The sequence below is a fragment of the Quercus robur genome, chromosome 12 (genome assembly GCF_932294415.1).
Source record: "Quercus robur chromosome 12, dhQueRobu3.1, whole genome shotgun sequence".
NCBI classification, from domain to species: domain Eukaryota; kingdom Viridiplantae; phylum Streptophyta; class Magnoliopsida; order Fagales; family Fagaceae; genus Quercus; species Quercus robur.
In genome coordinates, this window is record NC_065545.1 from 41,647,546 (window position 1) to 41,672,080 (window position 24,535).

The following is a 24,535-nucleotide window of genomic DNA, read 5'->3' on the forward strand; positions in this document are numbered from 1 at the left end:
GATTAATACTTGATGCTGTGGTGATTTTTCAATTTTCATTGAAGAATTTTCAAGATTTGGGACATTAATAATAGAGTTTGGCAATGTTTGAACATCAACATCGGCTTGCAAATTATTTATATTTTTTCTTTTGAAAAAAATCAAACATTGCAATTAATTTTCTCTTAATTTACAAATACAAATCAAATAAATGTTGATTATTCTATATTAAATAGTTCTATTGTGTCATAAATTAGTCTAAAAAAGCCAAACAAATCGCACAAGTCACAATAAAATTACTGATGATAATTTATTGGATTAATCAACAAACAAACATTAAAGAAAAAAAAAACACATTATCAATTACTAATGTTTATTATGTTGGGTGCACGGTCCTTACGAAGTCCAGGCCACACTTTATTAGTACTCACATAAATTAGATTGTTGAACAAGCGTTGAAAAGTCCAATTTCTATTATTTTATTAAAAAATGTGTGCATGTAACTTATGCTGAAGTAGAAAAAACTAAAAAAAAAAAAAAAGGATAAAGAAAAAACAAAGAGACACACCAGTTCCATAAATAAACAAAAAAAAACACACACACACACCATTGACTGTGAGAGAGGGGAGACAACACAGATTGAGAAATAAACTCAGATCAGTGAAGATAAATCAAATGAGAATAGAAGACCATACCTTAGCCAATTCAACTCATGTGTGAGTGTGAAAAGTAGACCAAGTTGAGAACCTGCGACGGTGAGCTTAGTGACTGGTTTGTGGATATGATGTCAGAGGTAGTGAGGAATGGAGGAAGAATGAAAGTAGCGAGACTAAGAGAGAGAAATTAAATAGGTAAAAGTTGGGAAATTTTGATTGTTTAGACTGGATTTTTGATTTATTTTGTAATTAATTTTGGTTTGTCTAAAGGTTATTAATGTTTTTCTTGGGAAATTTCTTTTGTTTAAACTAGATGATTTTCTGGTTATTCTTGGATCAATATCCAACGGGCAAAAGGTTGGAGCAGTTTTTTTTTTTTTTCATGGGTAAATATGTAAATATTTTGGAGGAGGGGGCTCAAAATATATATTTTGGGGTAAATTTTTATTTTTCTAGTTAGATATATATACTAGCAATTGTCCTCAGGATCTGATTAATTGGCGTGCTTGTTTTGGGAGCAAGATGAGTTTGGTGTTTATGGACTAATTGGAGTAGGATTTTTGAGATGCCTTTTGAGATTTGACGAGTTTGGTTGTATATGCCGTATATGTTAAACTAGTTGTTAACCCGTGCGATGCACGAGATTGTTTTAAATCAAATGTTAACATTTTTACGTTTAAACATTTCTCAAATTTCAATTATTGAAAGCTAAATTGGTTCTAATATAAGATGAAACATATAATATTATGAAAAAATATTAAAAATGGGATAAATACAAATAATATGAAATAATATATTACAATAATCATAATGTACTCTTACATTTGGTTTAATAAGTATAACAAAAGAACCAGTAAATAGAATAAATATTCAATTGTGCTTACATCTTCAAGCTTTTTCCAATACTTTTCAAGAATGTATTTCTTCCCTTTCTTAGGCTCTTCTCTTTTCTCAACTTCTTCAAGCTACTTAATTTTTTGCCAAATTAGTATCAAGTATAACACCAAACTATACCAATTTATCAAAGATTTACAATGTAAAACCAAACACTCTTAACGTCAATAAATTTCATGATAACCCCACCCCAACTATTGAATTATTAAAAAAGTTCAACATTTCTATAATCTTCATGAAAATAAGTATTCCATTGGTTTTCATCATGAAATTCAGAAATAAATAACAAAATAGATTATTCACACACAAAAAAACTTCAATATATCCAAGTTATAAATAAAATACCAGTACGAATAGTGCTAAGGCGGAAAAAGGTACTATCTTTTGCCATATATAAATAAAACATGACCTGTGACTCTGCATTTGTGGTAAGCATAGGTTTTTTCCTTGGTCATGGTAATCACACCTATTTTATTATGTTTATTTTGCTTGATGACTAAGTTTGAGAAAGTGTAATCCTATGAGTAAACCTAGTATTTCAACCAGATGTGGCCATTTATGGTTGCAAACCTATTACCCACCAAACATGGTGCCATGCATCAGTTTTCACAATATGGCTTGCATTGACGCTTTGAGCAGTATTGTAGAGACTGTAAATAAATTAAAAATGTGAATCCAAAACAAAGTATTTATTGATCTTGGACTTTAGCAGTCTTAGAAATGTCCAAATCAATATAAACTCATACTCTCCTATAATGCACGGGATTCATTAGAAAAAAAAAAATACAATTATCTATATATAAACTTATATTTGTGGTAAAAATGTCATTCTATTTAGGCCCATCAGCTACCTAAAAAGAGAAAGTACCCACTCCAAGTACCCTACTTGGAATCAGAGTTTCATTAATTTTTATTTTTTGGAATGCAGAATACTTGCTGATATGATCATTTGAAAGTACTATGCACAAATATTCATCATAACAATAGCATATCACTGACTCCAACCAAATGTACAACAACCAATTATGCATAATACAAAATACAAAACCAAGCAAAAGCCATCATAAAAAAGTTATAAAATTATTACAAAGAAAGGCTATTATGTGGATGGCCTACTCATATTTCATTGCAAGGGAAGTATATTGTGGTAGAAGTAAGGAATGCAATCAATAAGTCACAGAATTTATACAATCTTCATAAAATTCTTAATCCATTCATTCGTATGGCAGAAAATCTTGAAGGCTTAGAAGAGTTTGTGGATTTAGCAATGAGGTGTGTGGCAGACTCAGGAGAAAAAAGGCCTATAATAGATGAGGTTGTTAAAGAAATTGAGAACATTAAGAAGCTGGAACAGTTTCTGAAATGAATTCCATTTTTTGGTCTGTGATTACAATCTTTAGCTTGTAAATACATGACAAAAGAGTGTGTCGATGAGAAAGTTATAAACTGAAATTTTTGTTTCAGAAATTCAAGACCAAGCTGGTCAATACTATTACTATAATAATTTGTCAAAATTGTATGCAAAGTATATCCTCTTGTAGTACTTTTGCAAACAGATTTAAGTGTCCTATTTGCCTATTTCAGTCTAAATCATGTGCTGTGCATTTTTGGCTATGTTGATGATTGCTTCATTTCATAACACAAATCCAATATTCATCATTTGCACACCATTGAATATTGAAGTTTCAATGGAATCATCATAGTAACAGGGAGAGGCCTACATCAGAGGGCATAGCATCTTGTAGACATGTACAATATAGAGGTAAATAATCCAACTTTGCTATGCTAGATATAAATGCTAAAGATAATGACATTTGAGTAAAGGTTTGTCACATTTTGAAAACCGAAGGACCCCAGAAACCATGCCATTGAAAAAAAAAAAAAAAAAAACCTCTCTCAACAAAGAAAAAAGGAAAGGGAAGGAATGGGGTCTCTCAAAGCTAGAAAAAAAAAAAAAAAAAAAAAATTTGAAATGAGATCCCACCCACCCACCCATCTACAATAGGTTATTCCAGCTTCTTATTGAGTCCATCCCTCACTCCAAGGTAAACTATCTCTACAAAACCTAATGAATATATCAAAAATTCTAAAACCAAAAAATTCACATAAAACCACAATACACAGTTTACCACTATCTCAAAGAATAAGCTTAACATCTGCTAGAATAACTTAAAAAGAATAATTGCTGGAGTTTCACTACAATTCTACTATAAAACAAAGCAACAGCTACAACCCAACTGAGAACATAAAACTTCTTCCTACATTTTAAAATCAGAGATAGACCAAAGCAAAAAAGACATGAACTTGTACAGAAGAGGTAGAAGGTTTGAAAAAAAAAAAAGTAGACTGAGTGGAGACAAAGAAGGCTGACATTTTAGGTGCCCAAATAATTATTCAATCAAACAAATGATTAAGCTAAGCTAAATCAGATGCCCAAATACAAACTATCTGACCTAAAATTTCAAAGTGCCATAAGTTTAATTGTTAAAAGAGGGAAAATAAATAAATTTAACATACCTCCATATTTATAAATTCCAATTGAACATTTAGCAGTTCAGAAGCTAATCTCCATTGCAACAATGCAAGAATTAGCTTGAGTTAGTGTTTGAATTATTAAAGTTGTATTGTTTAAATACAAACACAGAGGATCCATTTAACAAACAAAAAATCAATTGAAAGATCTAAACTTATATGTATGTATATTATTACTCATACCCAAAGAGACAACAAAAACAAGGGTAGGAATATAAGAGAGAGAATCAGATCAAACATGTATTTCTATTTTTGCTTACTTTGAGATTGAATTCTAGGACTGAAACTTAAAATCCAGAATTCCAACATCAAAAACACACAAAAACCTCTTTATCTAACAGATCAGAAAGTAGAAAATCAAAATTTTTGTATATAAAATCAAAATTTTTGTTTTTTATAGAGCAGGGTTTTGATCGCTTACCATTGCCGGGAAAAGATTGTCTCAGATAGGAGTGGCGACCAAGGAGAAGGATTTGAGTCTAGGGTTTTCAGTTTTGGGTTTCATGGGAATTCTCTTGCACACTCCAATCGTGTTTCCAAGTCGAGTTTGTGTTCGTGTCAAACACTTTATTTTTTTTAAAGACAAACATCCGGTTAGATGGGAGTGGAGACAAAGAAGAAGGATTTGGGTCTAGGGTTTTCAGTTTTGGGGTTTCGTATTCTCTTGCAGACTCCAATTGTGTTTTCCAGCTGAGTTTGTAATTGTGTCTAACGCCTTTTTTTTTTTTGCTATTAATATTCCAATATAGCAAAATAGAACTCTAATCATATTTTCAACCCTAGAGTTTTTAAATTTATCAAAAGAAAATTATTTTATAAATATTATGCTGACGTGGAAAAATTATTTTTTAAATATTGTTTTGACGTGGAAAATTATGAGAGTTTCAAAAGTTTCGATTTTATATATATATATATATATATATATATATATATATATATAGACTAGTCAATTAGCCCACAAGGCTAGGCCTAGCGTATTGTATTGGCATGCAGTACATTCATATTACTTCTACTTCATGCCTTTATAAAGACATATATTATACAGATTATGTAGATAGGGCCAGCCCATCATACGAGGCATTTTATATATAAATATTAATTAAATAAATTATTTAAGGGTAAAACTTAAATACAATACCTTCACTTAGATTCTTCTTTTAAAATTAAATCACCTGTCCACTTATTTAACATTGTAAATGCCATTTTCTTTTCCGTTTATTTCTTTTCCTTCTTTTATTTTTCCTTGTTTCAGACTATGACTTCCCACGAGAAAACCCCAACCCCAAAATTGTTTTATTCTCTTTCTTTCTCTCTCTCTCTTTCCTTCTCTCTCGCCTTCTTTCTCGCTTAAATTGATTGAAATTTTCACTCTCCTAACGTCTTCTTCCCTTCCATTAAACTGAAGCCTTTGCTGGGAGCTGGAGAAAATATTAGAAAATGTTTATGAACATCAAGTACTTCTCACACAGCAACAATCAAACTAACAAAATATCAACAAACCACAAATTGATGTGTTCATCAGAGACAGAGGGAGTGAGAATGAAGAGGAGATTAAGCCAGTGGCAGAGTAGATCGAGTGGTGGTGGCCAAGTTTCATGTAGCCAAACCTCAGTCGCTGCCAACGACCACCGCGAGCCACAGAAGGACGTCTCTCTCTCTCTCTCTCTCTCTCTCTCTCTCTCTCTCTCTCTCTCTCTCTCTCTCTCTCTCAGGTTGCTCTCTCCTAAGCTTGATTCTGTCTCAAGCTCAACCATGCCGGAACCTCAAGAGTATGGCCACCATACACGGCAGCACAGGTCAAAGGGGTCTCCACCACTAATGGCTGCCATTCTCTCTCTCTTTTTGTTTTATCCTTTGTTTGATTTGCTGATTAGGTTATGAAAGTTTGAGAATTTCATTTGGGTTTGGGAAATGAGGGCTTGTAGATCTGTGGGTTCTGATATGTGCCCTGTTGAAATTGTTTATGTGTTTTAGAATGGCTAAAAATTTGATTTGTAATTTTTTTAGTTTGTTTGGATAGAAAATCTTGATTTCTAAATTTTGAATGCCCAAAATAATCTGAAACAGGGGAAAAATAAAAGAAGGAAAAGAAATAAATGGAGAAGAAAACGACATTTTTAAGTGGACAGGTTTTTTAATTTTAAAAGGGGTAACTATGATACCGTATCTAAGTTTTGTCCATTATTTAATATTAATCAAATTGAGGTTAATTAGATGCATTAAATACATAATTTAATGAATAATGCTAATTAAAACTAAGGTTAATTTCATATAAAGAATTGAATATCATAGATGAAGTATAAATTTTAATAGAAAGAATTTTTTTTTTTAAGAAAATTATTTTATCTGGATATATGACAATACAAGGTTAAGTAAATTTGTATTCTAATTTTTTAGAGAAAGAGATAGGTATTATTTGGTATGTGACTTTGTAGGAGATTAGTTTATAAAAATTAAAGTTTCAAATTATTAGGGAAGATTAATCATCATTGCTCTAACACATTTGCAATTTTTTTTTTTGGAAGCATTTTAAGATTTCAATTGGGTTAGTTTTCTATTAGTCTCATATTTTCAAAATATTTTTAGAAATTAAAAAAAAAAAATGTTAAAGGTACTACAAAATGTTCAAAATATGATATGACAATAATTGTGATTGATGAACTTCAATAAAGTAATTAATAAATATTTCAACATTAAATTACTTTTTGTGATTGTTGACATGTCAGTTTATAAGTCTATAGTAAAATTTGTTGTATCCCTAACATTACTAATAACAAAAAGTGCTCAACCATTTGAAAAAATTCATATATATATATATATATATATATTTTTTTTTTTTATATAAAATTTTGAGCTTATACAATGGGGACGAGCCTTTTTTCTAGTGGGCAATTATTATTGTTATTCTTGTATACATATTGTCTCTCAATCTCTTTCTCTTTACATTTTTAACAAAGTTAATGGAGGCATGCTAGCAGGGGCGTAGCCGGGAATGAATACTTAGGGGGGCCAGGTTGTAACAAAAATATACTAAATATAATTCTTAAGTCTATTGGATACAAAATTATCAACTTTCATATATCATCATATACTTGAACATGTTGGGAATTCAATGGAAACTCCAAACCTGTGAGAAACAAAAAAATAGAGAAAAGAAAACGCCAAAAGAAAAACAATCACACGCACAAGACAGTATTTACGTGGTTCGGCAATTTTCCTACGTCCACAGAGTTACAGGGATTTCACTATTATAAAAGAAAATTACAATGTGCGGTTACAGTGTTGATAGGAAATTCACATATTTGTTTACGTGATCCTGGATCACGATCTATCTCTTCAAATTGAAGTTTTGGACATTTGGAGGGATGTTCATCAGGCATTGAGGTATTAACATTTGTTTCTATAGCCACAAGTGTCCTAATTTCTGAATTGCTAACATCTTTTTTCTTAAAGAATGCATCAATTGTTTTTCATTTGCTCATAATTCTTTTAGCTTTAAGAATATGACTAAAAAATTAACCTAAAAAAAATTTTTAAAAATAAAATTTTAATTAGAAATTTTTACTTAATTATATGAGTGTTATTCATACTCAAGAAAAAAACAAAATTTCTACTATAATTTAAACAGTCAACCCATTTTTAATACAACTTTAATTAATAATAACCCCTCAAACAAAAAAATAATAATTTAATTAATTTGTCTTTTATAATGTATTGGTTAATTTAATTATATAACTTTAATTATTGTTGTTTAGCATAACAATAAACTATATTGCTTTAATTTATTTGTCATTAATTATACAATTAACTAATTATAGTATAATAGTGATACTGTAACTAATTAACTATCTATTGTATCCATTAGCTAATGGACCGCAACTAAAATAATATTAATCAATAAAAGTTGGATGGTGAAGTCCTTTAAAAAAAAAAAAAAAAAAAAACGATATTATTTATATTATATGATTTTCAAAATTTTTTTAAATTGTTTTTTTCCAAGTTTCAATTCCAAAATTGAAACTTGGGTAATATGTGAAGCTCAAGCCCAAGTACTGCAGTGAATAACTTCAAAATCCATTCAAAGTTTCTGAGCCTTAAAGAAGTCCAAACCAAATAGGATACAACAAGCCCAACCCAACACACAAACACACCAACCAAAAACAAAAACACTTATAACACACAAACACACAACACACAACCCACAAACACACAACACACAAACATTGTTGTGGTTGTACAACAAGACCCAAAAAAAAAAAAAAAAGTGAAAGTCAGCCAAATTGGCCAATCAGATTCTCACAATTCCACATCAAAAAAAAAAAAAAAAAGATGCTGAGTTTCATTTATAAGTTTCATTTCATTCTTTATTCAATCATTCAGTGAGATAAAGAGAGAGAGACTGAGAGTCTGAGAGAAAAACATTGAGGGAGGGCCGGACTGCCGAAGGAAGCAACGAGCACCGCTCACCGGAGCAGAGGCAGAGGCGCAGAGCGATGAGCCAATGATCGATCTACCGTCTACAATGTCGATCTGCGATTCATTTCCTTTTTAATTTCAGTGAGATAAAGAGCGAGAGACTGAGAGAGAGTCAGAGAGAAAAAGAGTGAAATACCTTGAGGGAGGGCCGGAGGGAGCACCGAGCGGCGAGCACCGAGCACCGGAGCAGAGGCAGAGCGATCTGCGTTCTCCGATTTGTGATGAGGGGCGACCGGGCCAACAACGACGACGACGACAAGCTCGCTGCGGCGATGTGACCGTCCGTGGGTTACTGGGTTTGGTTTTGGTTTGTGTATTGGGGATTTTTTTTTTTTTTTGATAAACACCTCTGTGCTCTGTGTTTGGTTTGCTAAGTTGTGTGTTTGGTTTGCTTTTGTATTAGGGTTTGATCTCTCTGCCAGCGACGACGCGAGGTGATGGGATTCTGCCAAGCGCCAGCGACGTGATGGGTTCAATTTCTGATTCTCTGTATTTTTTATTTTTTATTTTTCTGGTTGAGAATCTGTGGGCTTGCCGTGAGCGAGCTACCTGTAATGGGCTCGCCATGGGCTTGGTTTTGTTATATATATATATATATATATATATATTTTTTTTTTTTTTCAGATTTTAGTTCAAATTTTTTTTGGGTTTTTTTTTTTTTTTTTTTTGCTTGAAAGTAGAACAGATAATTTTTTTTTTTTTTTTAAATTTGATGGTGTTCCTATTTTTTGATTGAGGACTGGGAGAATGGGTGAGAAATGGGTGGGGGGGCCGGCTGTGTAATGTTAGGGGGGCCTATTTATTTTTTCTTCATAGTCTAATAGGAAAAAAAAAATTTTGCAGGGGCCACGGCCCCCCTAAGCCACTATGTGGCTCTGCCCCTGCATGCTAGTGTTTGTCCCGCCAGCAAAGGAACGAGGGTGCAAGTTAGGAAGGCAGGGGTGTATTAAGGAAGGGGTGAATCTGAGAGAGTGAATGGGGACTTACAGTTGACACCTTTTGCATTGAAGAGAAAGTTAGATGAAATATGCTAGTGACACATCATTTTCACAATAGCTGATTTGATGATTTAAATTTATGATGGTTTTATCATAAATGTGTCATGAATGAGCACCATATCATCATGCTCCAAGAGCACCTAATGTTGGGTCCCAAATAATATTATCATAAATATTAGCAATCCAAAATAGCAATCACACACAAGAACACAAATATTTACGTGGAAAACCCTTTCTCTTGAAGGGAAAAACTATGGGACAAACTCCAAATAATTTCACTATTAACAAATCAATTACAATAATTCTTGTGCATGTCTCACAACTAAAGAAAAATCTTTCTTATTTTTCTTTACTTTCACACACACACACACTAATTATCTCTTTCAAAGGCAGCAACACTTTGCTCTCTTCTCTTTGACTATTTTTTCGAAGGTGGCAATACTTTACTCTCTCCTTACTCTTGCGTTCCTCCCAAGCAAAAAACCTTTTTCTCTCCTTGGCTTCACGCTCTATTTTTCCTCTCCCCATAGTCAAAGCTATCAAATTCTTTGTAGTATTGTCTATTTATAAGACTCTTTTGCTATTCTCTCTTGGACTAGGAATACATTACCTCTTTAACCAGGAATCTATTCTCTCTTGGATTAGGAATACATTACCTCTTTAACAATGAATAGATTTCTTTCACACCAAGAAATAGTATTTCCTTCTACAATAAGGAAACCCACATTAATTTTTCCTTCTTCAATTAGGAAACCTAATTGACTTTCCAAGTCACAATTGGAATTTGAGGCAATTTTTTTTTTTTTTTTATAAGATAGAATTTCTACTTTAACCTAATCTAAGTGTATACATGTGTGAAACTCCCTCTTAGAAACTTGAATCCCAACCCTTGGCCCCTACACCCCATAAGTATTTATACTGTTGTTCTTCTTTAAGTGAAATTATTAAGTGCTTTAAGAGCTTAATAAATGCATGTCGAATCTCACATGAATAATAAGTCCCATCAAGAATGTAAATAGTGTGATTTGTTGACATGTGAGAGGAAAGCATGCATTTATATATTGTACTCTCAACACAATGAATAATTACTCCTTCTTTAACATATCAATTGGTAAAGATTATTGTTCTCCCAATTAAACATATCTTTATAGTTTTGGGGTTTTGACCGAAGATGTATGAACAAAATCAATACGGAAAAAAGGGGGAAGTGATCTAAGTTGAGGAGGAGAAAATTGAAGTGAAGAAAAAAAAATGGGGAACCAAGGATTTAAAGAAGCACGAAATATCTAAATATAGAAAAACTATTACAGTTAAAAATTAAAAACTTTTTTTTCAATGAACAACAAATAATAGAAATAGGAAGAGAAATGAATTTTTTTTTGGTTAGAAGAAAATAAGTGAGAGAAAAAAAAATGGAGAGACATTGTTTTTTTAGGTGCTACAAATTTTTCATTTTCCATAAGAAAACCCTTGGAGGTGACCCACGAAATGCTAGTTAAGAGTTTTGATCAAAATAACTCATAGAAGTCATGAGGTATTAAAAACATGTATTTGGCAGTACTGTGGGAGACTTCCAAATTATGGTCAAAGCCTCTATTTGGATTGTGCTGAAATTCAGTTTTAGTGCGATTGCGTCCAATACAGTGAGTCCTGTGTACTGTTCACAGGGTTCACAAATTGTCTAATTCAACAATTTTTTTTCAAAATTGGGTCCCACGGTATTATTCACACATTTAAAAATTATTTTGTTACAGTGTTTTCAGTTTTTAGTAATAAGTAGTATCCAAATAGACCCTAAGTTGTGTAGGTTTTGAATAAGATCTTAAAATGTATCAGGTATATAGTTCTATACTTGACAATTTATTACCTGTTTAAATAAATAGTTTATACCCAATTACCCAATATAATAATTTTCCCACGAAATATGCTAGTTTGTTTTCACACGTGTGTTTGGGAAGTAATAAAAGTTGAAAATTATTAGAATTTTTACTTTTTAGCTAATTTTTTGTACTATTTGTAAGTCTCATTACACTTTTTGGTACTATTCATAGGTTCCACTATACTATTCAGCTAGCTTTTTACTTCTTGCTCTTTGTATTGTACTTTCAATTAAAAGTTTTCAATTTCAGCTAAAACTAACTCAAAACTTGCACCACAAATCCAACCTCTTTATTTTGCACAAAAAACTTGACTTGAAGCTACTGTATTTTTCCAAGAAATAAGTCCGGCTTGTTTTTGCACAAAAAACTATCCTAGAGGTGTTTTGGGCTCAAGAACTTGCTCCAAAACTCCAAACTCTTATTTCTTGTGAAAATTTTGGCTCAAAGGTATGGTATTTTTGTGCAAAATAAGGATTTGTTTGGATACAGCTTATTGTTGAAAACAGTGTAGCAAAATAATTTTTAAATGTGTGAATAGTGCCATGAGACCCAATTTTAAAGTTGATTTTATCAGATTCCGTATTTGCAGGTCTCGTGAACAATGTATAGGACCCACAGAAAAAACGCCAAACACAAATTTTTTTTCTTTTCAGTGCAATCCAAACTCAACCTAAGATCAGACTTTTTTTTTTTTTTTTGATAAACAAGATCGACTTGTTATTGCACAAAAGCTATCCCCTAGGTGTTTTGGGCTTAAAAACTTGCACCAAGCTCGTTTTTGCACCAAATCTCCATCCACTTTTTGCAGGTGAAAACTTGAACCGAAAGTAAGCCCATCTTGTTTTTGCACGAAAGTAGTGTTTTGGCGCAAAAGCTTATTACACTAAAGCACCTGACAGGATCTGAATTATATATTTTTTTGTTTGTAATGTAGTGGGACTTGTGGCTTTTTTATAAGAGAGTTTGCAATGTGCATATGATCGGCCAGGTCAAGATATTCGATGGATGTGGAATCTGATAGGTGCACCAAAGCAGCGTCTATAAAAAACAAGAAAGAAGTATACAAAAACACGCTGCCGTTTTCCAAAGTCAGAAAAGAAAATTAAAAACTTTGAAATCAGTGCCATAGATACCTCCAAGTCAGAAAAATGGAAATTAAAAGCTTTGACAATCAGTGCGATAGATAGTAAGACAGGAAAAATATATCCAACCCAATAATATATAGATGATGATGATGATGATGATGATGGGGAGAGATACCAAGAGTGATATTCATGCCTTCATAGCTTCACTTGCCATCACGACAAGCAAGGACCAGCAGAGAGCAGTAACTGTAAAAGCCGGTACTTCCTAGCAACTTGGAAGCACTCAGACTTTTTTTTTTTTTTAAAACACCCACTAGCAGTATTATCTTATTGAATTTCTTTTTTTGAGTTTCAACCCGAGAGACTTTACAGTTAGCTAACTAAAACTCACATCTTATTGGATTTTGTTAACTTGAAATTTAGTGAGTTCTGTGGAAGCAACAGATATAAATAAATAAACGAATAACTTTTTAATTGGCTCATGTGCCATAAAAAAGTAATTACATTTTTCCTACCGTAAACTATCATATTAATTATACTTGAACTATAAAATTGCACAATCAGTTAACTTTAACGAAATTCAGCATTGAAAAAACCAATTTATCAATCAACTGTAGGGAGGAATAAATTGGTTTTTTTTTTTTTTTTAATGCTAATTTTCATCATATTTAACACCAAAACAAAAGGTAGGGGACATTGAAACAAAGTTATAATTTTGGAAAATCAATCATACATTTCAATAATTCAAGATGTTAAGTATAATTAGGGTGATAATTTATGATAGAAAAATGATATTTGCCCATTTTAATAAAAAGAATAAAGTTATGATACAATATTTTCTCAACAATATGACAATAATCCTAGGTAACAAACGGTTAATAATAGCTAACAAGATGACTTCAGTGATGAATCAATACAAGGTACCATTAAAAACTTGTTATCTTAGTTTTGATGTAAAAATATTGTTGTCTCGTCACTCTTCTAATAAAAAACTCAACCTTAACCAATTGGAAAATGCTAGAATAACAATTTTGTCACAATTTACTTACGTAACAAGTCGTGAGTGATGAAATTATGGACTCACATAAATCCATTACTCCTACTCCACCACTCATAACTTAACGCTAAGCGAATTGTGGCGTAAGTTGCTTTACTAGCGAATTGTGGCGTAAGTTGCTTTACTAGTATTAATCTAGCCGATCCAATACTATCACTCTTCAGTTTTCGGATACTGTTCGTTGACCAGACCCTATCTTATATAAGTGCTTACTGCCGTTAGCTTCTCCACCTTCTTCTGCATCTTCTTCTTCCAATAGCTATGTCTCAGTCACAGTGTCCACCGTTGGGATTCTCTAGCAAGTATTACCATGTCTCTGAAAGTGGCAGTTGTGTCAGACAGAGCAGTTTCTTTGAAGGGAAACCAGTGCTTGGTCAAGGTGTGGGATACTCTGTTATTCTTGGTTTTGGTGCCTTCTTCGCTTTTTTCACATCTTTCCTGGTGAGTTGAACTAAACTCTCTTTATCTTTCTACTTTGTTTTTGGGCTCAAATATATGTAGTTATTATCTATCTATCATATTCTTCTTAATTTGAAGTGTACTCTCGTCATGCTATATAGTCTTTAATAGGCACTAATTAGTTTAACTTAATTGATTGGCCTAACCAGCAGAAACAGACAAAGGCACACACTACTCCATTAAAACTTATGCTAGAAGTGATGAAGTCATACTTTATACTGATAGCTCAAGCTGAATCAAACCGTTGCTAAAAGGAATGTCCAATACTATTTGTCAACAACAATCTGGTAGTTTATGTATTGAATTTTATTATAATCTCCTTTCGGTTTATTTTTTATTTTTTTAAATAATTCTTTTGGGTTTCTTCAAATTATGAGCTGAAGTTTTGTCCTATCTCAAATTAGGTTGCTAATTTATATATATAATAACATAAAGTATTCGAATTCATCAACAACAAAAAAAGTGTTCAAACATAAGTTTTTTTATAGAGTAACTCTTGCTGTAACTTATCAGTTATATACACCACCCCAAATCTTTATAAGCATTCTGGTGAACTCTGAACCTCTTTCTTTCCGTTCCAATGACAAACTGTAATGAGCTAAGATCAACTGATTTAATTCGAGATAGTCACCCTCTAAGAAGAAATGTAGAAAGGGAAAATTGAGAGAGAATTTTAAAAAGAAAGTGAGAAAGTTGCAATGCTCAAAATGCTATGGATTACAAGAATTTAAAGTTTTAAACAAATTGCTTGCTAATCCTATTAGCCAATAACCAACTAACAACCTGTAACCAACTTGGCTCCACCTCTTGCAATCTTGCTACTAACTAAATTGACTCTTCTTAATTACAAGGCTAACTATGTGATTACAAAAATTACACCTATACATATATTGTACATGTTTGGGTTCATTACACACTAGGATTTCAAACCAATCAATCTGCAAGAACATCAAATTGTTCAAGGTATTTTGGAGGCAATCATACTGCTATGTTGTCAATCTCGGTATCTGGGAATATCAAATTAACAACATAGAGTGAATATCTAGAAGAAGACTATCTGATTTAGCATGATTCCAAATTAAATCAGTTTCCATCTTAGATACTGCTGACACCATAGCATCGTTGTTATGTCAATTTCAGATTAATATACTAAGTTTCATTTATAGTGCTGTCAAAAAAGACCCATGAGATTGAATTTTCATGCCATAGAAAAGTTTGTGTCCAATTCCCTATCATGGAAAGATCTAGTCTTGTAATCAGTAATCTTAGTTTCAGAAAATTTTCTACCAATTCCAAGAGCCATCCATTGGTTCCTTAAGCATCTAGAAGCTCTTTCCCACTGATTCTCCTAAATCTTTGGTAGTTATACTTGACATATTGGTAATAAATCATAGTCCTAACTACCTCTGGATATACTTCAAATAAAATTTATTTTTCCAAATGGAGAGGTTATAACGAGCTTCTGTAGGAAATTTCTAAGGATGCGCTTATGTTCAGCCAAAATATTTTTCTTTTAATCTCCTTTTCTATTTCCTCTACATCAGTAGCCCTGTTTTTCTTTCTGTTTTTTCTTAATTTAATTCAAAGTTATTGTAGGTGTTTCAAGGAATTAGATATTGGAGTTGTGCTTCTGAATTCATTACTTGGTTTCTGAGGCAACATTTGATATTTTGGGAAGTGGATCACATAGTCCATCATTTGCTGTTTGATACTGTCAATAGATGATGAAATGTGGAAACTGTTATTTTCTTACATCTTTCTTAATTAAGAAGATCCTTTTCATTGATTCAATTCTAATATCTTTTTTTTCTCTAGAACTTCTTTGCCTACTTTACTAGAGTCCTGTTAATTACACCTCCCTAGTTTTGTAAAGGAAAATTTTTACAATACCCAAACATAATGGATTTCTGATTATGGTCTTATTAGATCTGGTAGTATGAACTAAGATCAACTGCAGCATATGTCTTGATATGACAAGCTAAGAATGGAGATCAATTAATTTTCACATCTGACACGAAGTTTTTGTTTTTTGAATCCTGTGGTGCAAATAACAAGATTTCAACTGTATATGCTTTCATGCAAAAAAGGAAAGTACATGTCAAAAATTTAACATCACATTAACCAAGAGCCAATGTTATCATGTCTTACAAAGAGTATTCCAAGGATAAGTTATTGTCTAACAAAAAATCTTCCTTTTAACCTCTTTTCTTTTTGTTTTCCCTCTATGTAAGTAGAACCGTTTTATTTTTACTTTTTGTTAATTTTTTCTTCCATTAGCAAAATCCTAAGGCGTTTATAGGAGTTGGATATAGCAGTTGAGCCCTTGAATGATACATGTTTGCCTGTGTGTGGGGAGTATGGTCTGTCCACTTTCTTTCTAAGAAACAGACATACATAGAAGACTATGAGCTATGATTATTATCAGCCACCATTTTTTTTTAAAATTCATCATTGAAGCTTAAAAACTAAAAATAGCATTATGACTCCCATAATTTTTATTAATTTATCATTCGTGACTATATTTTTACCTGTGGGGTTAGGTATGGCTGGAGAAGCATTATGTTGGGTCCCGCCATACATCTGAATGGTTCAACACTGCAGGGCGAAACATTAAGACAGGACTTATTGCTAGTGTGATTGTATCTCAGGTAATCTCTACATCACTGCCTAGTTGACATTGACATCGACCTCATAGTCTGCTGACATAAATTTTTTATGGAGAACTTGTAAAGTGGACATGGGCTGCTACGATCTTGCAAAGTTCTAATGTAGCTTGGGAGTATGGTGTTAGTGGGCCTTTCTGGTACGCTAGTGGGGCTACCATTCAGGCATGTTCACACAATTTTTTTCCTCTATGAACTACTTGAATTTCTTTAAATTTTTTGTCATAATGGGGAAAGCAATGGCAACATATGTTATTCGTCTTAATATTTTTCTGAACAGGTGCTCTTGTTTGGTGTAATGGCTATAGAGATCAAAAGAAAGGCTCCTCATGCTCACACTGTTTGTGAAATTGTAAAAGCTCGGTGTGTTTTATACTTTTGACAAACCAATGAATTTTGATAATGCTTGTGGCAAACCCATCCATATAATATTATTAGTTCATACTTAGCTAAAGTCTTTTCTGCTAGCTGGTTTAATGATAATCTTCGTCTACTTTCAGTTGGGGGACAGCTGCGCACATTGTCTTTCTTGCCTTCTGCTTTTTGACAAATATTATTGTAACTGCCATGTTACTCCTTGGGGGATCTGCTGTTGTAAATGCACTTACTGGAGTGAACATTTATGCTGCTAGTTTTCTGATTCCACTTGGAGTAATTGTCTACACACTAGCTGGAGGGCTAAAAGCAACTTTTTTGGCTAGCTATATACATTCTGTTATAGGTACTTGAGTATTTTGTTAGATTTTGCTAGTAAAGTTTGATTTTCTCTTTTTTTGTTTCTTTTTTTAAAAAAATTTATATTATGGTTTTAGCCTGATCTTTGTTTTGTTTATTTATTTCACTTCAGTACACGTTGTTTTAGTTGTCTTTGTTTACCTGGTTTACACCGGGAGTGGTGAGCTTGGTAGTCCCAGTGAAATATATAACCGTCTGGTTGAGGTAGCAAGCAAATCAAGAATATGTGAGCAGCCAGTTTCCCATTATGGGCAATCTTGTGGTCCTGTTAGTGGGAATTACAAAGGATCTTATGTGACAATGTTGAGCTCAGGCGGGCTAGTTTTTGGGATTATCAACATTCTTGGCAACTTTGGCACTGTGTTTGTTGACAATGTAAGATTACTTTTGACTGGATGCAAATCCATTTCCTTATGTTTCCATTTTGAAATTTAGGCTATGCTTTCACACCAAATACTAATACCTCAAATAAGAAAATTTTAGGGATATTGGGTGAGTGCTATTGCTGCAAGACCTTCATCAACTCATAAGGGCTATCTGTTGGGTGGCCTGGTCTGGTTTGCAGTGCCATTCTCACTGGCAACATCACTGGGTTTGGGAGCACTGGCCCTTGATCTACCAATCACAGAGAGTGAGGCAAGCCATGGACTTGTTCCTCCAGCTACTGCTATAGCTTTGATGGGGAAAGGAGGATCTGTTCTTCTTCTTACTATGCTTTTCATGTAAGTTGCAGTCTGCATTAGCATGGTCTTTTGATATGTTGGGGAACCCGACAAAGGGACTTTTTCATCAATTTTCTGATAGTGATGATGCGTTTTTCCAACAGATTGAGTTCATAAAAAAAAGTTAAGAAAATCTTAAAATGCTAACACAGTTTTTCTTTTTTGTACTTTCTGCTGTTTACAAAATTAAAAATTGTTAGTCATTCTTTTATTAATTTATTTAAGCTTTGTATTCTTTGAGGCCAATCTGTTATGATCCATATTTTGTGTTTTCAAATTGTTGAAAAATAGTATTCCTATGATATACAATGTGTTAAATGTCTTAAAAGTAACCACTATAATCTTCAATATGTTCTGATACAAAAGGAGCACCAAAGGCTTCATTACTGTTTTTATTTTTTAATACATTAGAGGATGTGAAGTGCTAAATGGTTAGCATTTTCTTTTTCTCTTAATGGTTCAGGGCAGTTACATCTGCTGGTTCTTCCGAGCTAATAGCTGTATCTTCTTTATGCACATATGATATTTATCGCACTTACATAAATCCAGAAGCAGATGGGAAGAAAATACTCAAAGTGTCAAGGGGTGTTGTCCTCGCCTTTGGCTGTTTTATGGGATTGCTGGCAGTAATACTGAACAAGGCTGGAGTTTCTTTGGGTTGGATGTATCTTGCCACGGGAGTGTTGATTGGTTCAGCAGTTCTTCCAATTGCTTTTATGCTTCTGTGGAGAAAAGCAAATGCCATTGGTGCCATCCTTGGTACAGTGAGTGGTTGTGTTCTTGGAATAATCACTTGGTTGTCAGTTACAAGCATTGAGTATGGCCGGGTAAATCTTGACACAACTGGTCGAAATGCACCAATGCTTGCTGGAAACATTGTCTCTATATTAACTGGAGGAGCTGTTCACGTTGTTTGTAGCATTTTGTGGCCTCAAAACTATGACTGGGACACTACTAAGCAGATCACAGTGGTTGAAAAGGAAACGAGTGAGCTGCCAGCCGAAGAGTTCAATGAGGAAAAACTGAAGAGAGCTAAAGCATGGGTAGTGAAATGGGGAATTGGTTTTACTGTCGTGATTGTTGTATTGTGGCCCCTTCTGTCTCTTCCAATAGGTAAATTCTATTAGCGACATCTGAATGCCTTATGAAATCATAACTGTTTTTACATTGACTAATGCTTTTGAAGCAAAGACTAGTTCTTTCAAAACAAATAGTAACTATAAGAATAAAAAGTCAGTATGATAACAAATATATACTACTTATTAACATAAACTCACCTTCTTGAATAAATAAAAAAAGCATCTAATTTGTACTTCTAAGTAGACAACTTAAAAGTTATGCAAACTATAAATACAGACAGTTTTGAATATTTGATAATATTATATTGTGTGCCAGATGTTGGTCAAATGCTCAAAGAAAATGAAAAACCCAGTTTCAAGAGATATGTATGCTGATAAATGTACAATGATTTTGTTACCATGTTGTGAACAAAACATGTTATTCTCCAAAACTGAATCCTCCTTTCTATTAATGCAGGAGTATTTAGTAAAGGTTACTTCACATTCTGGGCAGTGATTGCTATAGCATGGGGCACCATTGGTTCGGTGGTAATTATTGGTTTACCACTAATAGAAAGCAGGAAAACAATCCAGAGTGTCTTTATGGGCATGTTTACAAATGACAGGCTCATGGAAAAGGTTGAGGAGATGAATATCAAGTTACAAACAATCATACTGGCTATACCTGATGCAGAGAACATTTACTTGCTTGAGAAAGAGAAGGCTAAGAAAAAAGTAGCAATAGAGTAACACACTCTCTCCATCTACATACCTGCCTAAGCAACTTCTTTTAGTTCAACATGAATCTTTGAGACTGCAATTTATACATGACATTTGATCAGGATTTCATAATGACCAAGGTGATGTAATTAAAGTTAGAAACTTTAATCATAAGGAATGGGGTGGAGTTGCTTAGAGAATGTTATAGGAAAACAATTCTTCACATTCTTGGAAAAAGTCTTTGCTCCAGGCTGTTGTTAGAATTCAAATCAAAACTGATTATAAATGCAATGGCCTTGCCTACTACATGCTGTAAAATGAGTCAGCTTGTTTCTGATCATTTCCAAAACCATATTCAGTTTAATAGATTTGAAGAGAATTTGTCAAATTTCAATTCCAAAAATATGCTAACAGATTCACTAATTAAGGGCATTCAAATGGTTTCCATAACCAAGTTATTACAAAAAATGGAAGTAAGCACCTGAATAAATAAATAAAAAATCAAATTTTCTTAAACTCTAGGCATGACTGAATAAATTTTCTTGGAAATCATTCTCTTGCTTTTCAAAATAGAAAATTGTGACATCAAAACCCAGTAAACCCCAAATCTTTCTGCAAAAAAAAAAAAAAAAAAAAAACACACTAAATTTTAGAAGATACATGATTAAAACTGTGGGATACAGAAATTTGATAAGGTAATAAGGCCACGTGTCATACCCGAGGTTGATGGGGCCAATGCAATTCTGAGGAGGCCATACCCTTAGATAGTAAGGCCGAAGGGGCAAGCCATGATCACGTCAATGACACATTACCAGAGGAGGCCACACTATAGAGGAAGAGCTTCAGAGAGGAGGGTTAGCCTTGACATGACTGAAGGGATGGTAGCTACCACCACATTCAATGCACCCCACCAAACCCCCTAGCCGCATTTATGTGAAGAAGAAACCTGAACAGTGTTGTCTTGGATGCCACAACTCACAGAAAATTTGGGAGGGCGTCTGATGGGACAAGCACTTGAGTAATGGCCTACATGATTAACAAATGAAAGGCTAAGATCAGCTGAAAAAGACTATATAATGAAAGAGATCCTCTTGAAATAAAAGGTTCATGGATGATCCCAAAGAGAGAAATTGTAGAAAATCGTTCTTGAAATCAAACCAATATAAATATTTGTCCTCGGATCTTTGCTGAGGACTAATACTCTACATTATTCCTTGTCTTTTTCTTCTCCTTCAACTGTGCTAGGTTATTTGACTCAAGTTTTCGCCTTTACAAATTCATTGTATTACGTCAACTCATTTTTGGCACTTACAATTGGCGCTGTCCATAAGAAACTTCACTTAACCTACACACCTTCAAGGAGAATGCCAAAGGATGTCCAGCAGGGAAGGATCCGTGAGTTCTCATCCTGAGCGGCAGGACCAGTTCTTAAACTTGGAAAACCGCCGGGATCATGAGATAGCTAGGTCCGAGTCCAGGAGCTCGAGACTAGCCCGTCCCAGTCAACATAGTCATCTCTTAAATGAGACCGCTGGCCTAAGATAGGAGGTGAACCATTTACGCAAGCGAATAAGGCAGAACTAGAGAAACCAACAGAGTAAGAGTCTCATTGCAAGCTCTGGCTCTAGTTTGGAGCCAGAATGGAGGCACTATAAGAGAAGTAGGACGCCTTCTAGTGAAACGGAAACTGATTCCTCCGAAAATTCACACACAGAAAGGTAGCATTGTAGGTGGCACAGACCCATCCCCCGGGGAAATAGAGATAGGGACACCATGAGCAAGGCCCTTTTCCAGATATCCAAGTCGCCTTTCACAGGGCAGATTGAAAGGGCCAAGCTACCCAAATGCTTCACGCAACCCACCTTTGTCGTTTACAATGAGAGGACCTACCCTATAGAACATGTTAGCCACTTCAATCAGAAGATGGCCATATACACTAGAACAAGACTTTAATGTGCAAGGTTTTCCCTCTAATCTTGGCCCAGTGACAATGGGATGGTTTGATGGACTACGTGAAAGGTCTATTGATTCCTACGAAGAGCTCACTAGAGCTTTTGGTGCAAGGTTCATTACGTGCAGTAGGGTGCCGAGGACATTAGACTCCTTGCTAGTGCTATCAATAAGAGAGGGAGAGACCTTGAAGACCTACTCGTATAAGTACTAGGAAACCTGCTCGGAACATGAGACAGTTGATGGACCGAATAGACAAGCACAAGAGGGTGGAAGATGACCGAGCACAAATTAAGGGAAAAGGAACGGCAAAGGGCTTCCACAACTGGAAGGATAATCACTTTAATAAGACAGGGGGAAACTGGCCCAAGGTAAACTTCCACAATCAGGGACAGCCGAGCGAGGTCCAACCAGTCAACTCGGTGTTCAGGGTCCCAGTCCACTAAATACTGCAGAAGATTTGGAATGAGCATTACTTCACTTGGCCGCACAAGATGGGTAGAGACCCAACCTAAAGAAATCAGTCAATATATTGCCAATATCATTAGGATAAAAAGGCACACCACTGAGAAGTGCAAAACCTTACGGTCGTACTTGAAGGGCACAACACTAAGGAAGGAAAGCTAGGAGAGTTCACGAATGAGACCTCGGCATAAAGAGGAGCCCCACATTAGGAATATCAGGAAGGGCCAGTGCCGCGGCCCCCCTTAGGAACTATTCATGTTATCCTCGCCGAACCTAAACAAGCGTCGGCCGCGTCAACAGGGGTTATGTCCGTGTCTCCCCCCAATACTAACTTCAACTGAGAAAACCTCTGCAAGAAGGCAAGGACGGAACCCAATCTGGTCATGGGTTTTTCAGACGAAGACCTAGTCAGCACTGCCCAACCCCATGTTAACACTCTGGTTGTCACGGTGCATATTGGGGGCTTCGACGTGCATAGGGTAATGGTCGACTGGGGAAGTGGGGTTGAGATAATGTACCCCAATCTATTTAGAGGATTGGAGCTAAAGGAGAAAGACTTGGAGAGTTACGGAGCCCTACTTATGGGATTCGATAGGAAAATGGTTATCCTAAAGGGAAAAATCAAGCTACCGGTCCAAGTAGATAAGGAGGAGGTGTTGGTGGACTTTATTGTGGTGGACGCGTATTCACCATACATAGCCATTCTAGCTTGGCCATGGCTACACGCTTTCGAAGTTGTATCATCCACTTTGCACCAAAATGTGAAATTCCCAACTGAAGGTCGAATCGAAGAGATATGAGGGTGCCAAGCCTCAGCGAGACAATGCCTCATCGCAGCAATCAACCACCGAACCCCTCCGGAGGGAATAAACAAGGCACCCCTAAAGCTATAGCAGTTAATGCTTATCGTAGCCGAGGCCGAGGATAATAAGGTTGGAGTGACGGAGGCCTGCGAGAGCCTTACCAAGATGGCTATTAGGAGTAGTCCCGACAAATACTTCCAGGCAAGAACACATCTATCACCAGTAGAAAGGGACGAGTTGGTGGCTTTCCTCGAACAACATATCGATGTATTTTCCTGGGACCTATACGAAGCACCAGGGATTGATCTAGACTTCATATGCCATCAGTTGAACGTGAATCCCAAAGCTTGGCCAAAGAAACAACTACCTTGGAGATCCTCTAATGAGCATTCCAATGCAGTAAAAAAAGAAGTCAACAAGTTAGGGCAATAAAGGAAATTTTTTATCCGAAGTGGCTGACTAACATTGTGGTAGTGAAAAAGAAAGAAATGGAGAGTTTGTGTGGACTTCACTGATCCCCATAAAGCTTGTCCCAAAGACCCCTTTCCTGTTCCAAGAATAGATCAGCTGGTAGATGCCACCTTCAGACACTTTTGGATGAGTTTCTTGATGTTTTTTAAGGATACCACCAGATCCCTTTAGCGCTCACCAACCAAGGAAAAACAACCTTCAGGACTCCCCTCGGCAACTACCATTACCGAGTGATGCCTTTTGAATTGAAAAATGCAAGATCTACCTACCAGAGAATGGTGACCAGGATGTTCGAGGCCCAGCTGGGTAGGAATATGAAAGCCTATATAGACAACATTGTGATAAAAAGTAAAGTTGCATTCGAGCACATACAAAACTTGGAGGAAACTTTTTCTGTGCTTAGGAAACACCAACTGCGGTTGAACGCTTCAAAGTGTTCGTTCAGAGTGAGCTCAGGGAAATTCCTAAGCTTTATGATAACACACCATGGCATTGAGGTCAACCCAGATCAGATTAAGGCCGTAAACGACCTACATCCACCTCAGAACCCCAAAGAGGTGCAGCGGTTGACGAGCATGACAATTGCCTTGAATAGGTTTATATCATGGTCGGCTGACCGGTGCAGACTGTTCTTCCAACTTCTACATAAGTGGAAGGATTTCTCTTGGACTGAAGAGTGTGATTAGGCCTTCCGAGAACTAAAGGAGTATTTGTCAAATCCGCTGGTGTTGTTTTGTCCCGGGCAGGAAGAGGTTCTCTATGCCTACCTAGTTGTCACAAACCACGCAGTCAGCCTCGTCCTGATTCAAGTTGATTCTGAGGTTCAAAGACTAGTATACTACATCAGAAAATCTCTGTAAGATGCCGAAACGAGGTACTCTCACATGGAAAAAGCCATCTTAGCCCTCGTCCACATTACCAGGAAGTTGCCA

General features: G+C 34.9%; 2 protein-coding genes across 3 annotated transcripts; both read left to right on the forward strand.

Moving 5' to 3' along the window:
* The first annotated feature begins 13,670 nt into the window (after positions 1 to 13,670).
* On the forward strand, positions 13,671 to 20,254 carry LOC126708742 (urea-proton symporter DUR3-like). Of its 2 annotated transcripts, XM_050408655.1 has the most exons (9): positions 13,671 to 13,998; positions 16,557 to 16,664; positions 16,749 to 16,844; positions 16,960 to 17,042; positions 17,180 to 17,400; positions 17,527 to 17,789; positions 17,898 to 18,136; positions 18,600 to 19,249; positions 19,673 to 20,254. In XM_050408655.1, the coding sequence occupies exons 1-9, from the start codon at positions 13,819 to 13,821 to the stop codon at positions 19,942 to 19,944; spliced, it is 2,112 nt and encodes a 703-aa protein (XP_050264612.1). In that variant the 5' UTR covers positions 13,671 to 13,818; the 3' UTR covers positions 19,945 to 20,254. The 2 variants fall into 2 exon arrangements, with proteins under 2 accessions (XP_050264612.1, XP_050264613.1); XM_050408656.1 differs by lacking the exon at positions 13,671 to 13,998 and having other exon boundaries at positions 16,551 to 16,664; positions 16,738 to 16,844.
* A 2,458-nt stretch (positions 20,255 to 22,712) lies between these two features.
* LOC126708529 (uncharacterized) lies at positions 22,713 to 23,129 on the forward strand. The gene has a single exon (XM_050408317.1). The coding sequence runs from the start codon at positions 22,713 to 22,715 to the stop codon at positions 23,127 to 23,129; it is 417 nt and encodes a 138-aa protein (XP_050264274.1).
* The last annotated feature ends 1,406 nt before the right edge of the window (positions 23,130 to 24,535 follow it).